General features: G+C 44.0%; 1 protein-coding gene across 2 annotated transcripts in view; it reads left to right on the plus strand.

The window, feature by feature from the left end:
• The first annotated feature begins 276 nt into the window (after positions 1-276).
• The window catches only part of RHPN1 (rhophilin Rho GTPase binding protein 1), a 53484-nt gene continuing 33023 nt past the window's right edge, over positions 277-20737 (plus strand). The window contains exons 1-3 of one of the 2 annotated variants that reach the window (XM_060681791.2): positions 277-1038; positions 14478-14593; positions 18716-18844. In XM_060681791.2, coding sequence (XP_060537774.2) covers positions 934-1038; positions 14478-14593; positions 18716-18844 — 350 coding nt within the window. In that variant the 5' untranslated portion in view covers positions 277-933. The remainder of the gene's footprint in view (positions 1039-14477; positions 14594-18715; positions 18845-20737) is intronic. The other variant, XM_087890972.1, reaches the window with a different exon arrangement.

The raw sequence follows: 20737 nt of genomic DNA on the forward strand, positions 1-20737 counted from the left end.
CTGTTCTGTTCTATTCTATTCTATTCTATTCTATTCTATTCTATTCTATTCCATTCCATTCCATTCCATTTTCTATTCTATTCTATTCTGTTCTGTTCTGTTCTGTTCTGTTCTGTTCTATTCTATTCTATTCTATTCTATTCTAATTCTCCTCTCCCATCCCATCCCATTCTCAGCCTCGGGAGGGGCTTTCCCCCCCCCGCCGCCCACCTAAGTTCAAAGCGAGCAAAGGGAGCGCGCGAGCCGCCCGCACTTTTCCCTCGGTGACGTCACCGCGTTCTAATCCCCGGGGTTGCCCCGGGAGATCGAACCCTCCGGCTCCGCCTTTCCCTTCCCTGGGGAAAAAGGCGTTCGGAGGCGGGGCCGAAGCCGGACCTGCCTTCGCCTCTCCGGATTGGTCAGAGGGGCTGCCCTTCCAAGACACGGGGCTCCGCCATTGGACAAGGCCCGGCCCCTGCCTGGGCTTGCGAGGCTTGGGAGAGAAAAAAAAAGGGTCTGGACGCGAGTCGAAGCTCTCGGGCTCCGCGGGTGCTAGGGAAGAAGGGGCGGCGAGACGGGGGGGCTCCGGGTTGCATGAGCCTCCCCCCCCTTGTCCTTTGCAAAAAAAAAAAAAGCCCCCCCAGCTTTGCAAAGCCGAAGTTGCAAACCTCCAAATTTTGCAAAAAAAAAAAAAAAAACCTCCAGCAAAATTGGCATTTATTGGGGGGCGATTTTAAAGAAAAAAAACCCCGCCCTCTCTGGAGTTGCTAGGAGAGGGGGGGGTCTTGAAGAGGAGGGGGTCCCCCTTGCCCCCTCCCCCAAATAAGTGGGGAAAGGCTGCCCCCCCCCCACTTCCAGGAAAGGCTTGGAAAGCATTTTGGGTGGGTGGGCTCTGCTGGTACTACGATTCCCCCCCCCCCAACCCGGACAGATGCTGACTTCGTGGCAGCCGAGATGACCCCGGAAGAAGAGAGCCCCCCAGGAGGGGAGGCTGATGGGGACCCAGCCTGCCCGCTCCCCTTCCCCAGGCATCTTTCCAAGAGCTGCAACCTGCAGAAGGTGAGGCTGAAGGGGATTGGGGGGGTAGGGGCAAAGGGGGTGGCTGGGTGACCCACACACACACCAGGGTGGATAAAAAACAATGATTTTTTTAAAAAAAAATCAAAAAAATCAGATTTTTTTGATTTAAATCGGATTTTTTGTGATTTTTATCGAATTTATTTTAATAAAAAACTTTTGGGGTAAAAATCTATCGTAAGATAGTTTTCTATTTAAGATACATAAATGATTTAGTTTACTCAGCATGAAATGGAGCTTAGTTATGTAGCAGGAGGCTGTATATTCTGCAACACTGGGACTATCGGTGAGTCAACGGTGGGTCAAAGGAGTAGCAGAGATGACAGTTGCTCTTTAAAAATTATGATTTAAATCGAGTTGATTAAAAACAAGCCTTTTTACTAGGGATTTAAATCATGATTTAAATCGTGATTTAAATCAACTCGATTTAAATCAAATCCACCTTGCAGGCACGGGAAGGGTTTTGTGGCTCCCGGTGTTTTCTTTTCTGTGGGGAACGGGTCCAAATGGCTCTTTGAGTGTTTAAGGTGGCAGACCCCTGTGCTAGTAGATCTGCTTCGCCTTCCCACCCACCCCCAAGCTGGTGCCCAAGATCCCTACTCTCTCCCATTGAAAGCAATCTGGCACAGACAAAGGAAAGTGGAGCTGTTGGCAGGGAGAAATCTCAAAAGGCATGGGTGTGTGGCAGGGTGGATTTGATTTAAATCGAGTTGATTTAAATCACAATTTAAATCATGATTTAAATCCCTAGTAAAAAGGCTTGATTTAAATCAACTCGATTTAAATCATAATTGTTAAAGAGCAACTGTCATCTCTGCTACTCCTTTGACCCACTGTTGACTCACCGATAGTCCCAGTGTTGCAGAATATACAGCCCCATGCTACATAACGAAGCTCCATTTCATGCTGAATAAAGTAAATTATTTATGTATCTTAAATAGAAAACTATCTTATGATAGATTTTTACCCCAAAAGTTTTTTATTAAAATACATTCGATAAAAATTAAAAAAAATCCGATTTAAATAAAAAAAAATCTGATTTTTTTGATTTTTTTTAAAAAAAATCATTGATTTTTATCCATCCTGGATCGTAGGGTCCTTGGTGCTCTCTGAGCTTGGAGGGTTTTTTTTGGAGACATCTCATGACCTAACTAGGTAATACCATCAGTGCTAGAAGGGAGGGGATTTGAGGAGGAGAAGGGGAACGAAAACTGTGGGGTCCTTGGTGCTCTCTGAGCTTGGTGGTTTCCTTGCAGAAGTTTCATGACCCAAACTAGGGGAAAATCATCAACTTCTGGTTATCCATCTAATTTGGATAATGAAACATCTGCAAGAAAATAATTAACTCAGAAAAGGGTCCTGCTGGACTTTTACAGTTGTACAGTGATGGTGAGTTTGGACATGACCTCCAGACGGGGTTTCTTGATGACCAGCGAGACTTTCCATAGGAGCCTGCTTTGGCCCAAGGAAGACCTGAAATGGCCAACGAAGGCGTCGTCCTCTCCTGAGACATCCTGTTTCCTAATGCTCACCTGCAAACACGTTGCTTCATCACACCTGTTGTCGAGATTGTCTCGTAAACAGCTTTTGTAATCGACGCTCCTCGCCGCCTGTTGAGTATCGTAAACCTGAGAGCCACTCAGTTCCTGCTTTCTGATCTGCAGGCTTGCAAAACTATATTTTGCTCTTTTTTTAAAAAAAGAAAATTAAGACAGCAAGCCTGAAATCTTATGTTTGTTGAATTTGTACTGGCGGGTGTGGGGTACATCGACAACCCCTGAAGCAGGGGTGAAATGCTCCCGGTTCTGACCGGATTGCCCAATCCAGTAGCGATGGAGGCGGGTGATTAGGAGAACCGGTAGCAAAAATCCCTGCAAACATCCCCCCCCCCCCCCAATTGCCCAGCTGAGCCATGCAATCATCAGAGGCTTTTTTATTTTATTTTTAAAAGCATTTTTTCTACAACCTCTTCGGACGAAAAAAATGCTTTTAAAAGTAAAAAAAAAAAAGCCTCTGATGATCGCGCGGCTCAGCTGGGATCATCAGAGGCTTTTAAAAGCATTTTTTCTACAACCTCTTCAACTGAAGAGGTTATAGAAAAAATGTTTTTAAAAGGAAAAAAAAGCCTCTGCCGATCAGGCAAGTCAGCTGGGATTGTCAGAGGCTTTAAAAGCATTTTCAGCCAAAGAGGTTGTAGAAAAAATAGTTTAAAAAGTTTTTAAAAAAAAAAAAAAAAGTTGGCCATGCCCACTCAGTCATATTACCCCCACACACACACACCAAGCCACGCCCACAGAACCGGTAGTAACAAATTTTACATTTCACCACTGCCCTGAAGTGTCTTTTGGAAGGGATAAAGGGACTTTTCGTGGCGGCTTCTAAGTGCCATCCAAAATTGTGTAAAATTGCAACCCAATCGCTGTGAAAAAAAAAAAATGAGAGAGAGGTATTTTGCAAAAATTGTTTTTAAAACGTTTAAACATGCCATGTATTAAATTACAGTAGTCCTCAATTTACAATGGTTCCTTTAGTGACTGTTCAAATTGCAACAGCACTGAAAAAGTGACTTATGACCATTTTCACACTTGCAGCATCCCCAGAGTCATGTGATCAAAATCCAGACAGTTGGCAACTGACTGGTACTTATGACAGTTGCAGTGTCCCAGGGTCACATGACCCCCTTTTGGGACCTTCCGACAAGCCAAGTCAATGGGGAAGCCAGATTCACTTAACAACTGTGTCCCTAACTTACCCACTGCAGTGTTTCACTTAACAACGGTGGCAAGAAAGGTCGTAAAACGGAGCCAAACTCACTGAACATCTGCCTCGCTTAGCAACGGAAATGTTGGGCTCAATTGTCATAAATCGAGGACTACCTATTTGCTATTCTAGTGCAGATTAGTTCTAATTAATTCTAAATTAATTCTAATTTGGAGTTTTCTTGCATTTATTGTCACAAAAGATGTTGGTCATTTAAGTCATTTCTATAATTATGATTTAAGTGACTGGTATAAATATAAATGCAAGAAAATTCCATGTCAGAATACAGGTAATCCTCAATTTACCACCACAATTGAGCTCAAAATTTATGTTGCTAAGTGAAACATTTGTTAAAATGAGTTTTGCCTCATTTTACGACCTTCCTTGACACCGTTGTTAAGTGAATCACTGTAGTGCTTAAATTTAGTCAAACGGTTGTTAAGTGAATCTGGCTTCCCCATCGAAATTGCTTCTCAGAAGGTCGCAAAAGGTGATCCAGGGACACTGCGACTGTCATAAATATGAATCAGTTGTCCAGCATTCGAATGTAAATCACAGGATTCTGCAATGGTCGTAAGTATGAAAAACAGTCCTAAGTCAATTTTTTTCACTGCTGTTGTAACTTTGAATGGTCACTAAGTGAACTGTTGTAAATCGAGGACTACCTGTAATATAGGGAACTTCACATGCTTAAAATTTTGTTTAAAAATGCCTGGAATGGGGAGAAATATTACTTTTCAGAATTGTTCCAGATTAACAGAGTTGGAAGGGACCTTATAGGTCATCTAGTCCAACCCCCCGCCCAAGCAGGAGAACCTACACAATTTTGGACAGATGGCAGTCCAGTCTCTTCTTGAAAGCTTCCAGGGATGAAGCTCCCACAACTTCCGAAGGCAACTTCTGTTCTGCTGGTTCTCAATGTCAGAAAATTCCTCCTTATTTCCAGGTTGAATCTCTCCTTGGTCAGTTTCCATCCATTATTCCTTATCTGGCCTTCGGGTGCCTTGGAAAATAGCTTGACCCCCTCCTCTCTGGGGCAGCCCCTCAAATATTGGAAGATGCTCTCCTGTCTCCCCTGGTCCTTCTCTTCACTAGACCAGCCATGCCCAGTTCCTGCAACCGTTCATCGTATGTTTTAGCCTCCAGTCCCCTCATCATCCTGATTGCTCTTCTCTGCACTTTTTCTAAAGTCTCAACATCTTTTTTATAGTGTGGTGACCAAAACTGGATGCAGGACTCTAGGTGTGGTCTTACTAAGGCTTTGTAGAGTGGTATTAGCACCTTCCTTGATCTTGATTCTATCCCTTTGTTAATGCAATTTAGGATTGCATTGGCTTTTTTGGCTGCCGTTGCACACAGCTGGCTCCTATTTACCTGGTTGTCCACTAAGACTCCAAGATCCCTCTCACAGTCACTGCTATTAAGAAACCTGGTTTCACCCAGTCTAAAAATCATTTAACCTGTTGGACAACAGCTGCTGCCATTTCTCCCAACTGGTTTGTGCTAGAATTTTTTTTTAAAAAATCCTTTCCTTGTTGACTTGAACAAGCGAAAAGAAAAATGAAAGTTTAACCTATCCTGCCGGAGGTCAAAAAAGGAAACAGAAAATCTGTGATCTGAAAGGTGAGGTTATCCAATGGGGCGATGAATTATTGGCTTTGGAAATCCAGAAAAAAAATATTCTATTTGAGTTTACTGTGCCTGCACAATACAGTCCTCGACTTATGACCAGCTGCTTAATAATTTATGATTCCCCCATAGGTATAGGTAGTCCTCAACTTACAACCGCCATTGAGCTCCAGATTTCTGTTGCTAAGCGAGACAGTTTGCTAAGCGAGCTTTGTTCCATTTTACGACCTTCCTTGCCCCGGTCGTTAAATGAATCACTACCGTTGTTAAGTTGGTAACACTGTTGTTAAGCGAATCTGGCTTTCCCCATTAACTTTGCTCATCAGAATGGTCGCAGAAGCGGATCACCTGTCCCTGGGACACTGCCACTGTCATAAATGTGAGTCAGTGACCACATCTGAATTTTGATCTCCTGATCACGGAGATGTTACAACAGTCGTAAGTGTGAAAAACGGTCATCAGTCAACTTTTTTTCTGGTGTAACTTTTCCTGATGTAACTTCGAACGGTCACTAAACGAACTGTTGTAGGTCGAGGACTACCTGTACTTAAAAATGATTCAGATGGCCACTCCTATCCTCTGTATTTATAGCAGTTTGCAGAGTCCCACAGTCACATCAGGGTAATTTCCAATGATTTGGGGGGTTTTTTTGGCAAAAAACGCATTTATTTCTTGTTTTCAGCAAAAACACCCCATAGCGAACAATGAGTTCGCTTAACAACCTGGGTATCTGCTTAATGACCATGCAGTTATTTAACAACTGATGCAGAAAAAGGGGGTAAGAATGGGTCCTATCACATGGCGAGTTGCTTTATGACTATCACAATTGGTGACCGTAATTGGCAGACTCCATTACGGTCATAAATATGAGAACTAACACATTGGAAGGTATCAGGTGAAGGAAATCAGAGTTACGCTAACTCAAGTTTCGGAAAATAATTTAACCCTTCTGGGGGAGGGAGATGACCTGGAAGTGTTTCCTTTACATTGGGAAACTTGAGTTTTTGAAAAGCAGTTTTGGGTAATGAAGGAAAAAGTTTGGGAAAGTTTTGGCTTAAGATCTTTGGCAGAATACAGCAATTGTGCTGTGATTCATTATGGATGAGTTTCCTTGTTTGTTTGTTTGTTTATTTTTTCAAAGTGCTTGCCAAATGAAGCACAATAAAATAAGTTAAAATAATACATGAATAATCCTGCAAGATTGGTGTTGAGAGGGAGGGAGGAAGAAAATGGAAGGGAAGGAAGAAGAGAAAGAAGGAGGGAGGGAGGAAATAGGGTGGGAGTGAGAGAGGGAGGGGAGGAGGGAAGGAAGGAAAGGGAGGGAGGGAGGGGAAATAGGAGGGAGGGAGGAAATAGAGACAGAAGGGAGAGAAATAGGAAGGAGGGAGGGAGGGAAGAAGGAGGAAATGGAGAAGAAAGGAGAAAGAAAAAGGAGTGAGAAACAGGAAGGGGAAAGGAAGGAGAGAGAAAAGAGGGAAGGAGAGGGAGGAAGAGAAATAGGGAAGGGAAGAAGAAGGAAGGAAATGGAGAAGAAAGGAGAGAAAGAAAAAGGCAGGGGAATTGAAGGAGAAAAAGAAGGAAGGGGGAGAGAAGGAAGGAGAGAAAGAAGAATGGAAGGAAACAAAGGGAAAGGAAAATGAAAGGGAACGGCAAAGAAAGGAAACGGAGGAAGGAAAGGAAAGGAGAAAAAAGGGAAAAGAAAGAAAGGAAAAAGGAAAGGAGACAGAGGAAGGAAAGGAGAAAGAAAAAAGGAAAAGAAGGGAAGGAAAGGAAAGGAGAAATGAAAAGAAAGAAGGAAGGAAGGAAGTAAAGAAGGGGAAAGGAAAGAATGAAATGAAATGAAAGAAGAGGAGGAAAGGAAAGGAAAGGAAGACACAGGGAAGGCTCAGGGCCCCTTCCTTCACACCATTTATTTTCCTCCCCTTTGCTGGCTCAGGGAAGCCCCTGCTTGTCCATCCGATCTGGGTGAGGGGTTTCCCCTCTTTTTCCAAAACTTGATGTGGCGGCACCTCCAAATCTCAGCATCCGAAGTTTTTAAAAGAGGGGAGAGGGAGGCAAAGCAGGCCCCCCACCCACCCACCCCCAATCCCCACGCTCTCATTGTAGAGGGGTTGAAGAAGGTTGCCATGGCAACGGGTGCCTGGGCCGTTATCTCTTCTGCCGAATGAAAGGGGCTTGTCAGGAGGGCTTCGTCCATCTGCTTCCGGCCGGGCCTGCTTGCTCCGTTGTTTTGCAAAGGGGACGTTTTTTTCCCCCCTTCGATATTTTTCTTTCTCTCTCCAAAATACAGGTGGTCCTCGACTTACGACCGCAATGGAGCCCAAAGCTTCCTTTGCTAAGCGAGACGGTGGTTCAGTGAGTTTTGCCCCGTTTTACGACCTTTCTCGCCAGAGTTGTTAAGTGAGTCACTGCAGTTGCCAAGTTAGTAACACGGTTGTTAAGTGAATCTGCCTTCTCTCCCCCCCTCCCCCGCCTTGATTTTGCTGGTCGCAAAATGACCCCGGGACACTGCAACGGTCATAAATATGAGTCAGTTGCCAAGCGTCTGAATTTTGACCACCTGACTGTGGAGATGCTGCAGCGGTCGTAAGAGTGAAAAATGATCATAAATTATTATTTTTTTTTAGTGCCGTTATAACTTTGACCTGTCATCCAGTTGCATGGGACTTCGATTCCCAGAATTCCCAAACCGGAAGATAAAAGAATGAACCAATGGTTTTGAAGCTTGGTCCCTTTAAGATGGGTGGACTTCAACTCCCAGAATTCCCCAGCCCGCACGCTAAAAGAATAGACCAGTGTTTTTCAAGTATGGCCACTTTAAGATGGATAGACTTCAGCTTCAATAGCTGGCTGGGGAATTCTGGGAGTTGAAGTCCATCCATCTTAAAGTGGCTCGCGGATCTGCGTGCACGCTGATCGTGCGTCTCTCATGCACATGGGTGTTCGTGCGCACTCGCCAGTCATTTCCACGGCCCAGTTGCAAACCCCACATAGCCCACTAGTGGGCGGCAGCCGACAGGTTGGGGACCTCTGGACTAGAAGACATCCAAGCTCCTTCCGACTCTGTTATTTTGTGATTCTGATGTTGTTACCTAGTTGGGTAATGAAATGTCTGCAAGAAAACCACCAAGCTCAGTAGCACCAAGGACCCCACATCCCTCCTCCTCCTCTTCTCTTCTAGCACTGATGATGTTACCTAGTTGGGTAATGAAACATCTGCAAGAAAACTAGCTAATTCTGAGAGCACTAAGGATGTCGTAACCATCCTCCTCCTCTTCTTCCACCTCCTCGTCCTCACAAATGCCCCTTCCTTCTAGCACTGATGATATTACCTAGTTGGGTAATGAAACGTCTGCAAGAAAACCAATTTCAGAGAGCACCAGGGACCCTATAGTCATCGTCCTCCTTCTCTTGTAGCACTGATGATGTTACCTAGTTGGGTAATGAAACGTCTGCAAGAAAACCACCAAGCTCGGAGAGCGCCAAGGACCCCACAGTTCAACCCCAAGCTACAAATAATTTAATTTAATTTATCGCATTTCTATGCCGCCCAACTCCCAAGGGACTCTGGGCGGCTTACAGCAAAAATAATGCAAACAATGAACATAGAAAAATTATTAAAAACATTATAAAAACATTTTTAAAACATTAAAAGCCCATGCACAAAATATTCTTTTCTGTTAACCCTGATTCTTCTTTTCTTCCGCCTTCTCTCCTTCTTTTAATTGCTTTGGCTTAAATATTCCATCCTGCATTCCCTCATTTTTAATAACGTGGCTTCCCCCAGATCGGGAACTGCGCGATGGGAACCTATGTTTGTGTTTTCTTTCCGGCTTGTTCCTGACTTCAGGGAGTTGCAGTAGACAGATAATGAACTTCATTACGTGGAAAATCAGTAAGGGCAGCCAAAAAAAATAACGCCTTAAATTTGTGCAACCACGGGTGATAACAACTTCAGCTGGTTCTTTGTCAGCTCTCTCTTTTGCAAAACTAAACACGGCCACACCCAACCAGCTGTGTAGAAAGAAGTTGTGAGGGTCGGCTTATGAATTTGTGATGGACACCGACCTCCTGAATCTCCAGCCAGGTGGAGACTGGTACTAGCAATTGAAGTTCTACCATCTGAACAACACCAACTTGGAAGAAGGACAGGTTGGCCTGTTTCGGAGGAAGACTAAGGGGTCTTCAAAGACATTTTCTGTCTTTGATGTGGAGAGTGGTGGGACGGAGGAGACATTGTTCCAAGTGGTTTGAAGAGGAATTAAAAATTTGAGATGTAGTGATGGCTACCACCTTGGCTGGCTGGCTTCAAAAAAGTTGGTCCTCGGTTGGACCAATTCATGGGAGTCCTATGGATCAGCAGTTCTTAACTTTTGAGGGCAGCAGGACCAACTCCGAAGATCAACTTTTACTGGTCCTCCTTGGTTGGCCTCCTTGGTTGGTCCAAGTTGTGGATTAAATAGATCAGGTGCCCAATCCAGCAGAACACAGTTTACACTCTTAAATTAAGGACTCGGGCAACCTCAGAGTCGCACTAACTAAATAAAAAAGTTACTATCCCAAGAATTTCTCCTTCTAGCACTGATGATGTTATCTAGTTTGGTAAGGAAATGTCTGCAAGAAAGCAATCAAGCTCAGAAAGCACCAAGGATCTCACAGTCGTTGTCATCCTCCTCCTCCTCCTCCTCTTCCTCCTCTCCACAAACCCAACTCCCTTCTAGCACTGATGATGTTATCTAGTTGGGTAATGAAACATCTGCAAGAAAACCACCAATCTCAGAGAACACCAGGGACCCCATAGTCCTCCTCCTTCTCGTCCTCCTCCTCCTTCTCCTCCTCCTCCTCTTCCTCCTCCTCCTCCTCTCCACAAACCCAACTCCCTTCTAGCATTGATGATGTTACCTAGTTGACTCATGAAACATGTCCAAGAAAACCTACCAAACTCAGAAAGCACCAAGGACCCTTCATTTCCGCCCTGAGCCACAAATATTCTCCTTTTAACTGAACTTCGCTATTCAGCCGAATGGAATGTCCTCTCCTTTTTTTGTACCCAGCTTTTGAAAGTAAATTGGGGAGGGGGGGGCAGGCCCTGGCCTGAAGGAATTCTGACATAACTTCTACTCTTGGTTGCTAAGGCTGGGGGTTCGGTGGAAGGAGGGCTTTATCTGAAGGTCAGCGTGGTGTATTCTTCTTCATCGCTGACTCACCCCTCACTCTCAAAGGGGCCCTTTCTTCCCACGTCTGGACAACTTTAGAAAGTTTCATTTCATCATTTACAGGAATGGTTTCTCCTTACAATAACACTGCTCCTCCTCCTCCCCACCCCCCCCTCCCCCAAGATGAGTTCGCTCTGGGAAAGTTTTAAAAAACACTAAACTTCCGTGGGATTATTTAACAATACATTTGCATCGTCCCTCACTTGGCTTTATCCAATATTTTGGAAGAGTTTGGAACTTTTTTCCTAGATGTGCATTTTACAGAGAGTCCTTGGTGAATGACCGCAATGGAGCAAGGGAGCCCAGAATTTTTGTTGCTAAGCGAGACAGTCATTAGGTGTATTTTGCCCCGTTTTATGACCTTTCTGGCCTCAGTTGCTAAGTGAATCACCGCCATTGATAGGTTAGTAACCCGGTTGATAACCAAATCTGACTTCCCTCTGGACTTTGCTTGTCGGACCCCAGGACACTGCAAACTCGCCATAAATATGAGTTAGTTGCCAAGTGTCCAAATTTTGATCAGATGACTGTAAGAATTCTGCAATGGTCATAAGTGTGAAAAAAGGTCATAAGTCACTTGATGGTCACTAAACGACTGGTTGTAAATCAAGGACTAAATGTAGTTTTGAACTTTTTATGCACATTTTATTGGGGAAATGTTTTGTTGAGTTCAGTAGCAATTACTCTTAAGTAAATCAGGTTGAATGTCAAACTTGGGCTCAAGATCAATCAGAATAAAGCTGCTCAGGCAGGAAACCCTATTCCATTCTGACAAGTGACTCTCCAGTTTCTTCTTTAAAACCTGCAGTGATGAAACAACCACAACTTCTAGTGGCAAGCTGTTCCACTGGTTAATTGTCCTCACTGTTAGGAAGTTTCTCCTTATTTCTAGGTTGAATCTCTCCTTGTTCAGTTTCCATCCTTTGCTTCTTCTCCTGCCTGCAGGTGCTTTGGAGAATAATTTGACCCCCTCTTCTTTGGGGCAGCCCCTCAAATACTGGAAAACTGCTATCATGTCACTCCTGGTCCTTCTTTTCTCTAGACTGGCCATATCCAATTCCTGCAACTGTTCTTCATAATTATTTATAATTATTTATACAAGATTAGAGTACAGTAGAGTAGAGTATATATAATTATTTATGGAAATACTTCAACCGAAAGATTCAGTTTTGATTTGAAGTAGAGGTTAGTGGTTTTTTCCCCCACTTCTGTCAATTATGAATGTATTTTCTAGAAATTAAGCTGGAAAGTCAACTTGTGGTTCCATTTGCAAGATTAAAAGCCTAAACCCCCTTCCTTGAGAGCAGGTTACACTGAAACTGTAAGGAAAACTTATCAGAAAATGTCCTGAACGTTGAAATGCCTCTGTTGTGTTACTCCCACATCTAAAATCAGTCTTGCAAAGTAAATTCATTCTAGCAAGATCACTGCATAAATTTTTTTAAAAAACATTTTTTTCATCTGCTGTATAAACAGGGATGCAATATTACCATAATGTATGTGTGAACCGTTTAGCACACTCTGGAAGCTGCCAGGTAAATATTACCCTGTGCTTTTAATTTAATTTGTGCTCGGAAGATCCAGCTGGAAAGATATGAAAATAAGTCCAGTATTTCACTTGCTGAAAACCAGCCCTCGTTTCTGCTTTCAGATCAGCCTTTTCCAAATTCAGAAGATCTCGCTTTAACAGGGAGTTGTTGTTGTTGTTGTTGTTGTTGTTATTGATTTAATTTTCAATTAGATTCCCAGTCTGGGAGTGGTACAAAACTTAACAGATCAAGTCGTTACCAAGGACCTAAGAGCTGTTAAGGTAACATCTGACTATATAGGCAGTTCTGAATAATGTATTGTTTTGTTTTTTTTGCAAAATCAGAATAGTCAGGTCTGATAAATTCAAAATTTCCACATATCTAGGCAGCTCTTTGGGGATTGCTCCAAGGGCTCCTGCTATTATTGGCACAACCATTTATTTCTTCCTCCACAATCGCCCGACTTCAATTTGCAGATCGCGATATTTCGTTATTTTTTCTAGCTGTTTCTCTCCAATTCCTGCATCACCTGATATTGCAATATCAACGAACCAGATACTTTTCTTTTCCACAACAGTGATGTCAGGCGTGTTGTGGGCCAGAGGTCTGTCTGTTTGGATCCGAAAGTCCCACAGGATCTTGACTTGCTCATTTGCAAGAACTTTGTCAATTTGTTGTTCCCAGTGATTTTTGCTTGCATTCGAACCCAAACTTCTGTCAAAGTTTCCCATGTATGATTTTGGCAACTCGATCGTGACGTTGTAGATAATCCATTTGTGAGATTATTGCTTCAGCTCCCTGATAAGGTGATCCACTGTTTTATTTTTCTCGTTGCATAAGCAACCTTTTGCTGACGGGTTAAATTTTTGCTCTCATGGAATTGGTCTGCTGGGTTTGTTCTTGGGCAGCCAAAACGAAGCCTTCAGTTTCTTTCTTCAGCTCCCCTGATCTCAACCAGATCCATGTTAAATGTCTATGGAGATTCTCTGTTGTTCAGATCAAGGTTGTCCCAAAGGTGTTGTTGGAAGAAATGTCCACCTGGGTTCAATTCCAAGTGGGGAGAAAGACACTGGAAACATGGTGGCTGCTTGAAAAGATGGTTTATTGGTGGACAGGACCACATGGTTTTGTGGTCCTGGGCAAAAAGGCACATGGGAGAGAGAGAGAGAGAGAGAGAGAGAGAGAGAGAGAGAGGGAGAGAGAGAGAGAGAATTTGAGCTTGTATTCTGATTGATTGTCAGACTTCCATGGGGCCATGCAGGGGTAAGGTTATCTTTTGAGTCCTAGGCTTGGTTGAGCCTTGCTGAGTGATACAATCTCCCCAGGTACTATGTGGTGAGTTTTGTTGCTAGATGGATAGAGGGCTAATCCTACCTTTGTTGGATTTTGGGTGAGGGCATTTGCTTATGAATAGACCTAGCTATCTCTTTATCTCTTAAGTGCAGACATCTGCTGTGGGGCTATTGAGAGTGCGGGGGCTATTAAGAGTGAGTCTGCTTCCTGCCTAAAAAAACATGTTTCTCCATTTCTCATCCAGGGAGGTATAATATTCTGTCTTTTTTTTAATATTTCCTAGAATATTTCATTTTTCTAGGAGAGGGGTAAGGGACACGGTGGCTCAGTTGGCTAAAATACTGAGCTTATCGAGCGAAAGGTCGGCAGTTCAGCAGTTCGAATCCCTAGTGCCGCATAACGGGGTGAGCTCCCGTGACTTGTCCCAGCTTCTGCCAACCTAGCAGTTCGAAAGCAGTTAAAAAAATGCAAGTAGAAAAATAGGGACCACTTTTGGTGGGAAGGGAACAGCGTTCCGTGCGCCTTTGGCGTTGAGTCATGCCGGCCACGTGACCACGGAGACGTCTTCGGACAGCGCTGGCTCTTCGGCTTTGAAATGGAGGTGAGCACCGCCCCCTAGAGTTGGGAACGACTAGCACATATGTGCGAGGGGAACCTTTACCTTTAGGAGACGGGTGAGTGCTAATTTCCTACAGTATTTTCTCAAGAGGGAACTGGACTTTTTTCTTTGAAGATCTTTTGCTTCTCTCCCGAGAAGCTTCTTCAGCTCTGACTGGATGGAGATAAATCCTTCCATTCCCCACCATCGGAGCTGAAGAAGCTTCTCTGGTGAGAAGCGAAATGTCTTCAAAGAAAAACCAGAAAGTCCAGTTGCCTCTTGGAAAAAAAGCTACCTTTTCTTCAATGTCCTTCAGGGACATTGTCCTTATTTGTTGTTGCTGTAGTTGTTGTCATTATGCTTAATTTCCTTTTTTTTTTTTTTTTTTTTTGGCAGGGTTGCGACTCCTTGGCCCAGACGCAACGCACCAAGTTACAACACCGCCGCGCAAGAATCAACCAGCAGATCAACAAAGAGATGAGGATGAGAACCGGGGCCGAGAATCTGTTCAGGTTTGCATGGGCTAAATTAGCATCCTAAAGGCGAGTGCGAATAATGTGGGTTCGTCACAAGGGTTCCTTCTTTGAGACGAGTCACCAGAAGACGTAAACGGGGATGGCTTTGATTGTGTTCTGCCCCAGCTACGGACCCCAAAGAACGCAGCACACACAAAGTCCGTTCAAACCTTAGTTTACTAAAGAAACCAGTTTTTTACAACGGTTGTTAATTAACTGCATTAACAGTCGCCAAGAATTCAAAGAATAATAACTGAAAGCTTACTATGGTTGGCAGAATGCCCAGAAGCAATTTGCAGGAAGCTGATAAGATAAGCAAGACAAGACACGAAGGTTGTTCCCTGCAAATTGCTTCAGTCAACATTCCTCCTTAAATAGGCTAAGGGAGTGGTCAATTAGCCCCAAGCCTTACTCTCGAGGAGACCTCCTCCTGAGGAGCCACTCCTGCCTTTTGGCAGCTCTGCACGCCCGTGCATCGAGAAGAGGCTCCTCCTCTTCGTCCTCTTCACTTAAAGGAGCTTCTGGAGGTTCTGAAGGCCCTGGCTGAATCTCTGCCTCTGGCACCACATCTTCTCCAGCCTCCTCACTGTCCGACTCGAGTGCCAGCTGCACAGGCTGCTGTCGCAGCCCCACACCAGCCTCCTCGCTGTTGGAATCAGCTACTATCTGCACAGGCCGTGTAGGGGCCACAACAGCTTGCATGAAGAGTGAAAAACCCAAAAGCTGCAACTTAGGGGCAGTTGGTATGCAAAGTTCTGATGAAAAGGCCGCAGCTGGTGACCTCCGCAGCCTCTTTTTTTACCTGATGCTCAGCAAATTTTTTTGGCTCTTGAAGTTCATAAACTTAGAAAGGGAGGAAAGGAAAACATTTGTAGAGGTACGCAGTACACACAACTGCCTACACAGTCACATAGTCCAAAGAAGGGAGATGTTGGCTTGAAAACATTCAAAACATCCTTTCTGGATAAGTCAATGCCTGCAAAAAAAAATTCCCACTTATACAAGTATCTTCACTGAAGGCTTTTTCAATATTCATGGCCATTGTGCTAAATTCTCAACCAATTTCTGTCCGTTTTGTTGACGTTGTATTGCAGGCGGTTCTTAATTTACATCCATTTGTTTAGCAGCTATTTGACGTTATAAAGGTGCTGAAAAAAAGTAGCTTAGTTATGACCGTTTTTCACACTTACGGCCATTGTGTCATTTGATCAAAATTTAAACACTTGGCAACTGGCATGTACTTATGACAGTTGCAGTGTCCTGGGATTATGTGATCCCCTTTTGCGAGCCAAGTCCATGCGGAAGCCAGATGCAGCTAACAGTTGTGTTACTGACTTACTACCTGCAGCGATTCACTTAACAACAGTGGCAAGAAAGGACGTAAAATGGGGCAAAAATCACTTAACAACTGCGGGGGAAATTTTGGGCTCAATTGTTGTAAGTCAAGGACCACTACCTGCACAGGCAACCCTTGACTTACGACCATTCATTTAACAACTGTTTTAAGTTACAACGTCAAAGTGACTTATGATCTGTCCTCGCCCTTATGTCCGTTGCAGCATCCCCGTGATCAAAAGTTGGGCGCTTGGCAAGCAATTGCAGGATCCTAGGGAAGGATCTCTATCCGCGTCCTTCCCAGCCCACTCTTAACAAAGTCAACAGGAGGGGAAGTTGGATTCACTTAATGACTGATTCGCTTAACAACCATGGCCAAAAGGTCATATATTTGGCGCGATTCCACAACCATTCTTGCTTAGCCATGGAAATTCTGATTTCGACTTTGGCCGTAAGTCGAGGTCCACCTGTGTTTCAGCTTATCTGGAGAGACCCAAGTTGTAGGAAGGCTACCAAGGAGGTTCTCTTCCTTGGAGTCCTGCATGCCACAAATTTTGTAACACGTCAACAGTGTTTTATCTCAGTCTGCAGCCGGGCACGGATTCCTTTGGCTCAGCCTGAGCGGGAATGGCGAGCGTTGGGAATTGCAGTTTCCAAGGCGCCTCCCCCTCGTGGGACACTGGGCTGGGACGTTCCCCTGGGACGTGTCCGTTTTCCATCCCGGCATCTGTCAAAACAAGATTGCTATTTTTATAAACTTTTATTCATTAAACATGAAACTCAGTCAACTGAACATTTAAAAATGTATTACAAATATCATTGACCAGCACTGATGGTTATTATTGTTTAAATTGACAGTATACACAGCAAACAAGATGACCATGCTGGACTTCGTATCCCAAATCACTAGTCGAACACTTCCCAAGCGTTTAGGACTTTGTTGTTGTTGTAGTTGTTATTGTTGTTATTATTTATTTTATTCATTAAACATGAAACTCAGTCAACTGAACATTCAAAAATGCATCACAAATACCATTGACTGGAGCTAATGGTTGATACAGGTTGCTGCCAGCGTCCTAGGGATCAACCAAGTCCCTTCTTAAGATGTACGATGTTTATTTATTTATTTATTTATTTATTTATTTATTTATTAAATTTGTATACCGCCCTACTCCCGAAGGACTCAGGGCGGTGAACAGCCAAATAAAATACATATAATACAAATGTTAAAAACCGTTAAAATACAATTAAATAATTGGCTCAGAGAACAAAATTTAAAACCCCCAAATTCATAAGACAAAATTTAAAATTTAGAAATTTTAAAAAGTTTAAAAGAGAGGTTAGGCCAGGCCGGCCTGCTGGAAAAGATAGCACGGCGGAAATGTTCCAAGTAGCTGGCATGTTCCAAGTTGATGGCATGTTCCAAGTAGTGCGGATTTTAGCAGTTCCGCTGGTGTTATTGCAGGAAGCTGCAATTTCTTGATGTATTTTGCATAATTCTTGGACGTGGTACCAAGTTCCCCAATGACAGTGGGTATCACGGATACATGTTTCATCCATAGCCGAGTAGTTTCGATGTCCAGGTCACGATATTTCATGATTTTTTTTCCAGTTCTTTTTCTTCGACTCTGGCGTCTCCTGGTATTATTATTATTAATTGCGCAGTCAGCCAGATGTTCAGTAGGTTTGGCATTTTTGTCTCCCGTTGCATCCTTACCAAGGACCTGGGATAGGCAGATTATTATTATTATTGTTGTTGATGAAGATGATGTTATTTTTATTATTTTATTGAAACTTGGTCAACTGAACATTTAAAAATGTATCACAAATATCATTGACCAGCATTGACAATTATTATTATTATTATTATTATTATTATTATTATTATTATTACAGGTAGTCCTCGACTTACGACCACAATTGAGCCCAAAAATTATGTGGTTAACTGAGGAAATTTGTTAAGCGTGTTTTGTCCCATTTTACTACTTTTCTTGCCATCGTTGTTAAGTGAATTTAACACTGCCGTTGTTAAATTAGTCGCACGGTTGTTAACTGAATCTGGCTTCTCCATTGTCTTTGCTGGTTGGAAGGTCGTAAAAGGAGATTACGCACACACACACACACACACCCGGGGACTCTGCAACCGTCATAAGTATGAAACAGTTGCCAAGCCTCTCAATGTAAATCATGTGAACCAGGGAGATACTGGAATGGTCGTACCTGTGAAAAACCGTCGTAAGCCTCTTTTTTCAGTGCCATTGTAACTTTGAACGGTCACTAAATGGACTATTGTAAGTCGAAGACTAACTGTAGAAAAAAACGAAAGATCTCTCAACCGTGTGCAGGTAATCCTCGACTTACGACCCAACATTTCCGTTGTAAAGTGAGACATCAGTTAAGCGGGTTTTATCCTGTTTTACAACCTCCCTTGCCTCGGTTGTTAAGTGAACCACTGCGGTTGTTAAGTTAGTCCCGCGGTTGTTAAGTGAATCAGACTTCACAATTGACTTGGCTTGTCAGAAGGTCACAAAAGTGGATCACATGACCCTCTGGGGACACTGCAACCGTCATAAGTACGAGTCAGTTGCCAAACATCTGAATTTTGATCACATGATCGCAGGCAGGGATGCTACAAAGGTCGCAGTTGTGGAAAACCGATCCTAAGTCACTTTTTTTCAGTGCAGTCGTAACTTCGAAGGGTCACTAAATGGACCATTGTAAGTCGAGGACTAACTTGCAGAGACTGAGTAATTTTTTTTTCTCTTTTCTTCACTTTGGTCTCAGGGCCACCAGTAACCACAAAGTCAAAGAGACGGTTGCTTTGGAACTCAGCTACGTCAACTCCAACTTGCAGCTACTGAAGGAGGAACTGGAAGAGCTGAACAGTTGCATGGAGGTCTACCAGAATGACAGGTGAGGTGATTGACAGCTGTCAGCTTGGAGACAGGGGAAGATTCTGGGGGTGGACTTCAGGGGTTGGGAAATTAAGTTGTCCTTTGCGAACTTAATTTGCAAAATTAAAATTTGCCTTTCCACTGGACATCTCTGGAATGGAATCTTGGACCTTCTCAAAACCTCCTCGACTTAACGACCGTAATGGAGCCTGCTGCCCATTACAGTCATAAAACAGGTCACCCATGCGACCAGCCTGATTTTACAACCTTTTATGTGGCGGCTATTAATAGACACCACGGTCATTAAGCAAAGTAATGGAACACTTTTGCTGAAAACCGAAAAACGCCACTTTTTGGCAGAGCCGTCTTAAAACGAGGTCGTGTGAATGACCTTAACGGCCATAAATGCGGGCCAGTTGCCGGGTGGAGGAAGGGATTCAGCCATCAGAACTTGAGAACCAATTGATTTTTCAAGCCATTCAGTACATTGCAAGTAGTCCTCAACTTACAACCGTTCATTTAGTGACCGAAGTTACAACGGCACCGGAAATAAAGTGACTCAGGGGTGTTTTTTCGCGCTTACGACCTCTGTAGCATCCCCACGGTCCCGCGATCAAAATTCAACGGACAACTGACTCATCCTTACGACCATCGTAAAGTGATCCCTTTTTCCAGACCTTTTGACAAGCAAAATCAATGGGGAAGCCAAGGTTCGCTTAACAACCAGGTTACCCACTTTACCCCCTGCCGCGATTCCACTTAACCGCTGACGGCAAGGAAGGTCCTAAAAATGGGGGCAAAGCTCACTTACCGACCGAAATGTTGGGCTCGATCGATTGGTCGTAAGTCGAGGGCGGCCGGTATCTTCCTTCTTCCTGAGAAATAAACCAAATAAGCTCTGGAAAAAAAACTGGTTCTCCGAAGCGAAGAGAACTGGAATTCTCCCAGCAGATTTCCTGACTTTCAAAATTCCCCCGGCTAATTTTCCAAGTTGACTCACGCAGTGACGAACGCCGACGGGGTTGAGAACATGTCCTGGAACAAACAACTGAGGGCATCAGCCAGATCATCTGAGTCACTTTTGTTGTTGTTGTTAATTGTGAAGTCGTGTCCAACCCATCGTGACCCCATGGACCACGTTCCTCCAGGCCTTCCTGTCCTCTACCATCCCTCAGAGTCTATTTAAGCTCATGCCGACTGCTTCAGTGACTCCATCCAGCCACCTCGTTCTCTGTCGTCCCCTTCTTCTTTTGCCCTCCATCGTTCCCAGCATTCGGCTCTTCTCCAGGGAGTCCTTCCTTCTCATTCGGTGGCCAAAGCATTTGAGTTTCCTCTTCAGGATCTGGCCTTCTAAAGAGCAGTCAGGGTTGATCTCCTCTAGGACCGACCGGTTGGATGGCCTTGCAGTCCAAGGGACTCACAGGAGTCTTCTCCAGCACCAGGGTTCAAAGGCCTCCATTCGTTGGCGCTCAGCCTTCCTTATGGTCCAACTTTCACAGCCATCCATTGCAACTGGGAAAACCATCGCCTTGGCTATACACACTTTTGTTGGCAGGGTGATGTCTCTGCTTTTTAGTATGCTGCCTAGATTTGCCATGGCTTTCCTCCTCAGGAGCAAGCGTCTTTTAATTTCTTGGCTGCGGTGATCTTGGAGTCCAGGAAAATAAAATCTGTCACGACCTCCATTTCTTCCCCATCTATTTGCCAGGAATTGAGAGGGCCGGATGCCATGATCTTAGTTTTTTTTAATGTTGAGTTTCAAGCAGGGGTGAAATGCTCCCGGTTCGGACCGGATCACCTGATCCAGTAGCAATGGCAGGGGGTGGTTCAGAGAACCGGTAGCAAACATCCCTGCCCCCTCCCCCAATGCCCAGCTGAGCCGCGCGATCATCAGAGGCTTTTTAAAAAAAAA

This window comes from Pantherophis guttatus, chromosome 3, assembly GCF_059756535.1.
Source record: "Pantherophis guttatus breed Tessera chromosome 3, ASM5975653v1, whole genome shotgun sequence".
Taxonomy (NCBI): Eukaryota; Metazoa; Chordata; class Lepidosauria; order Squamata; family Colubridae; genus Pantherophis; species Pantherophis guttatus.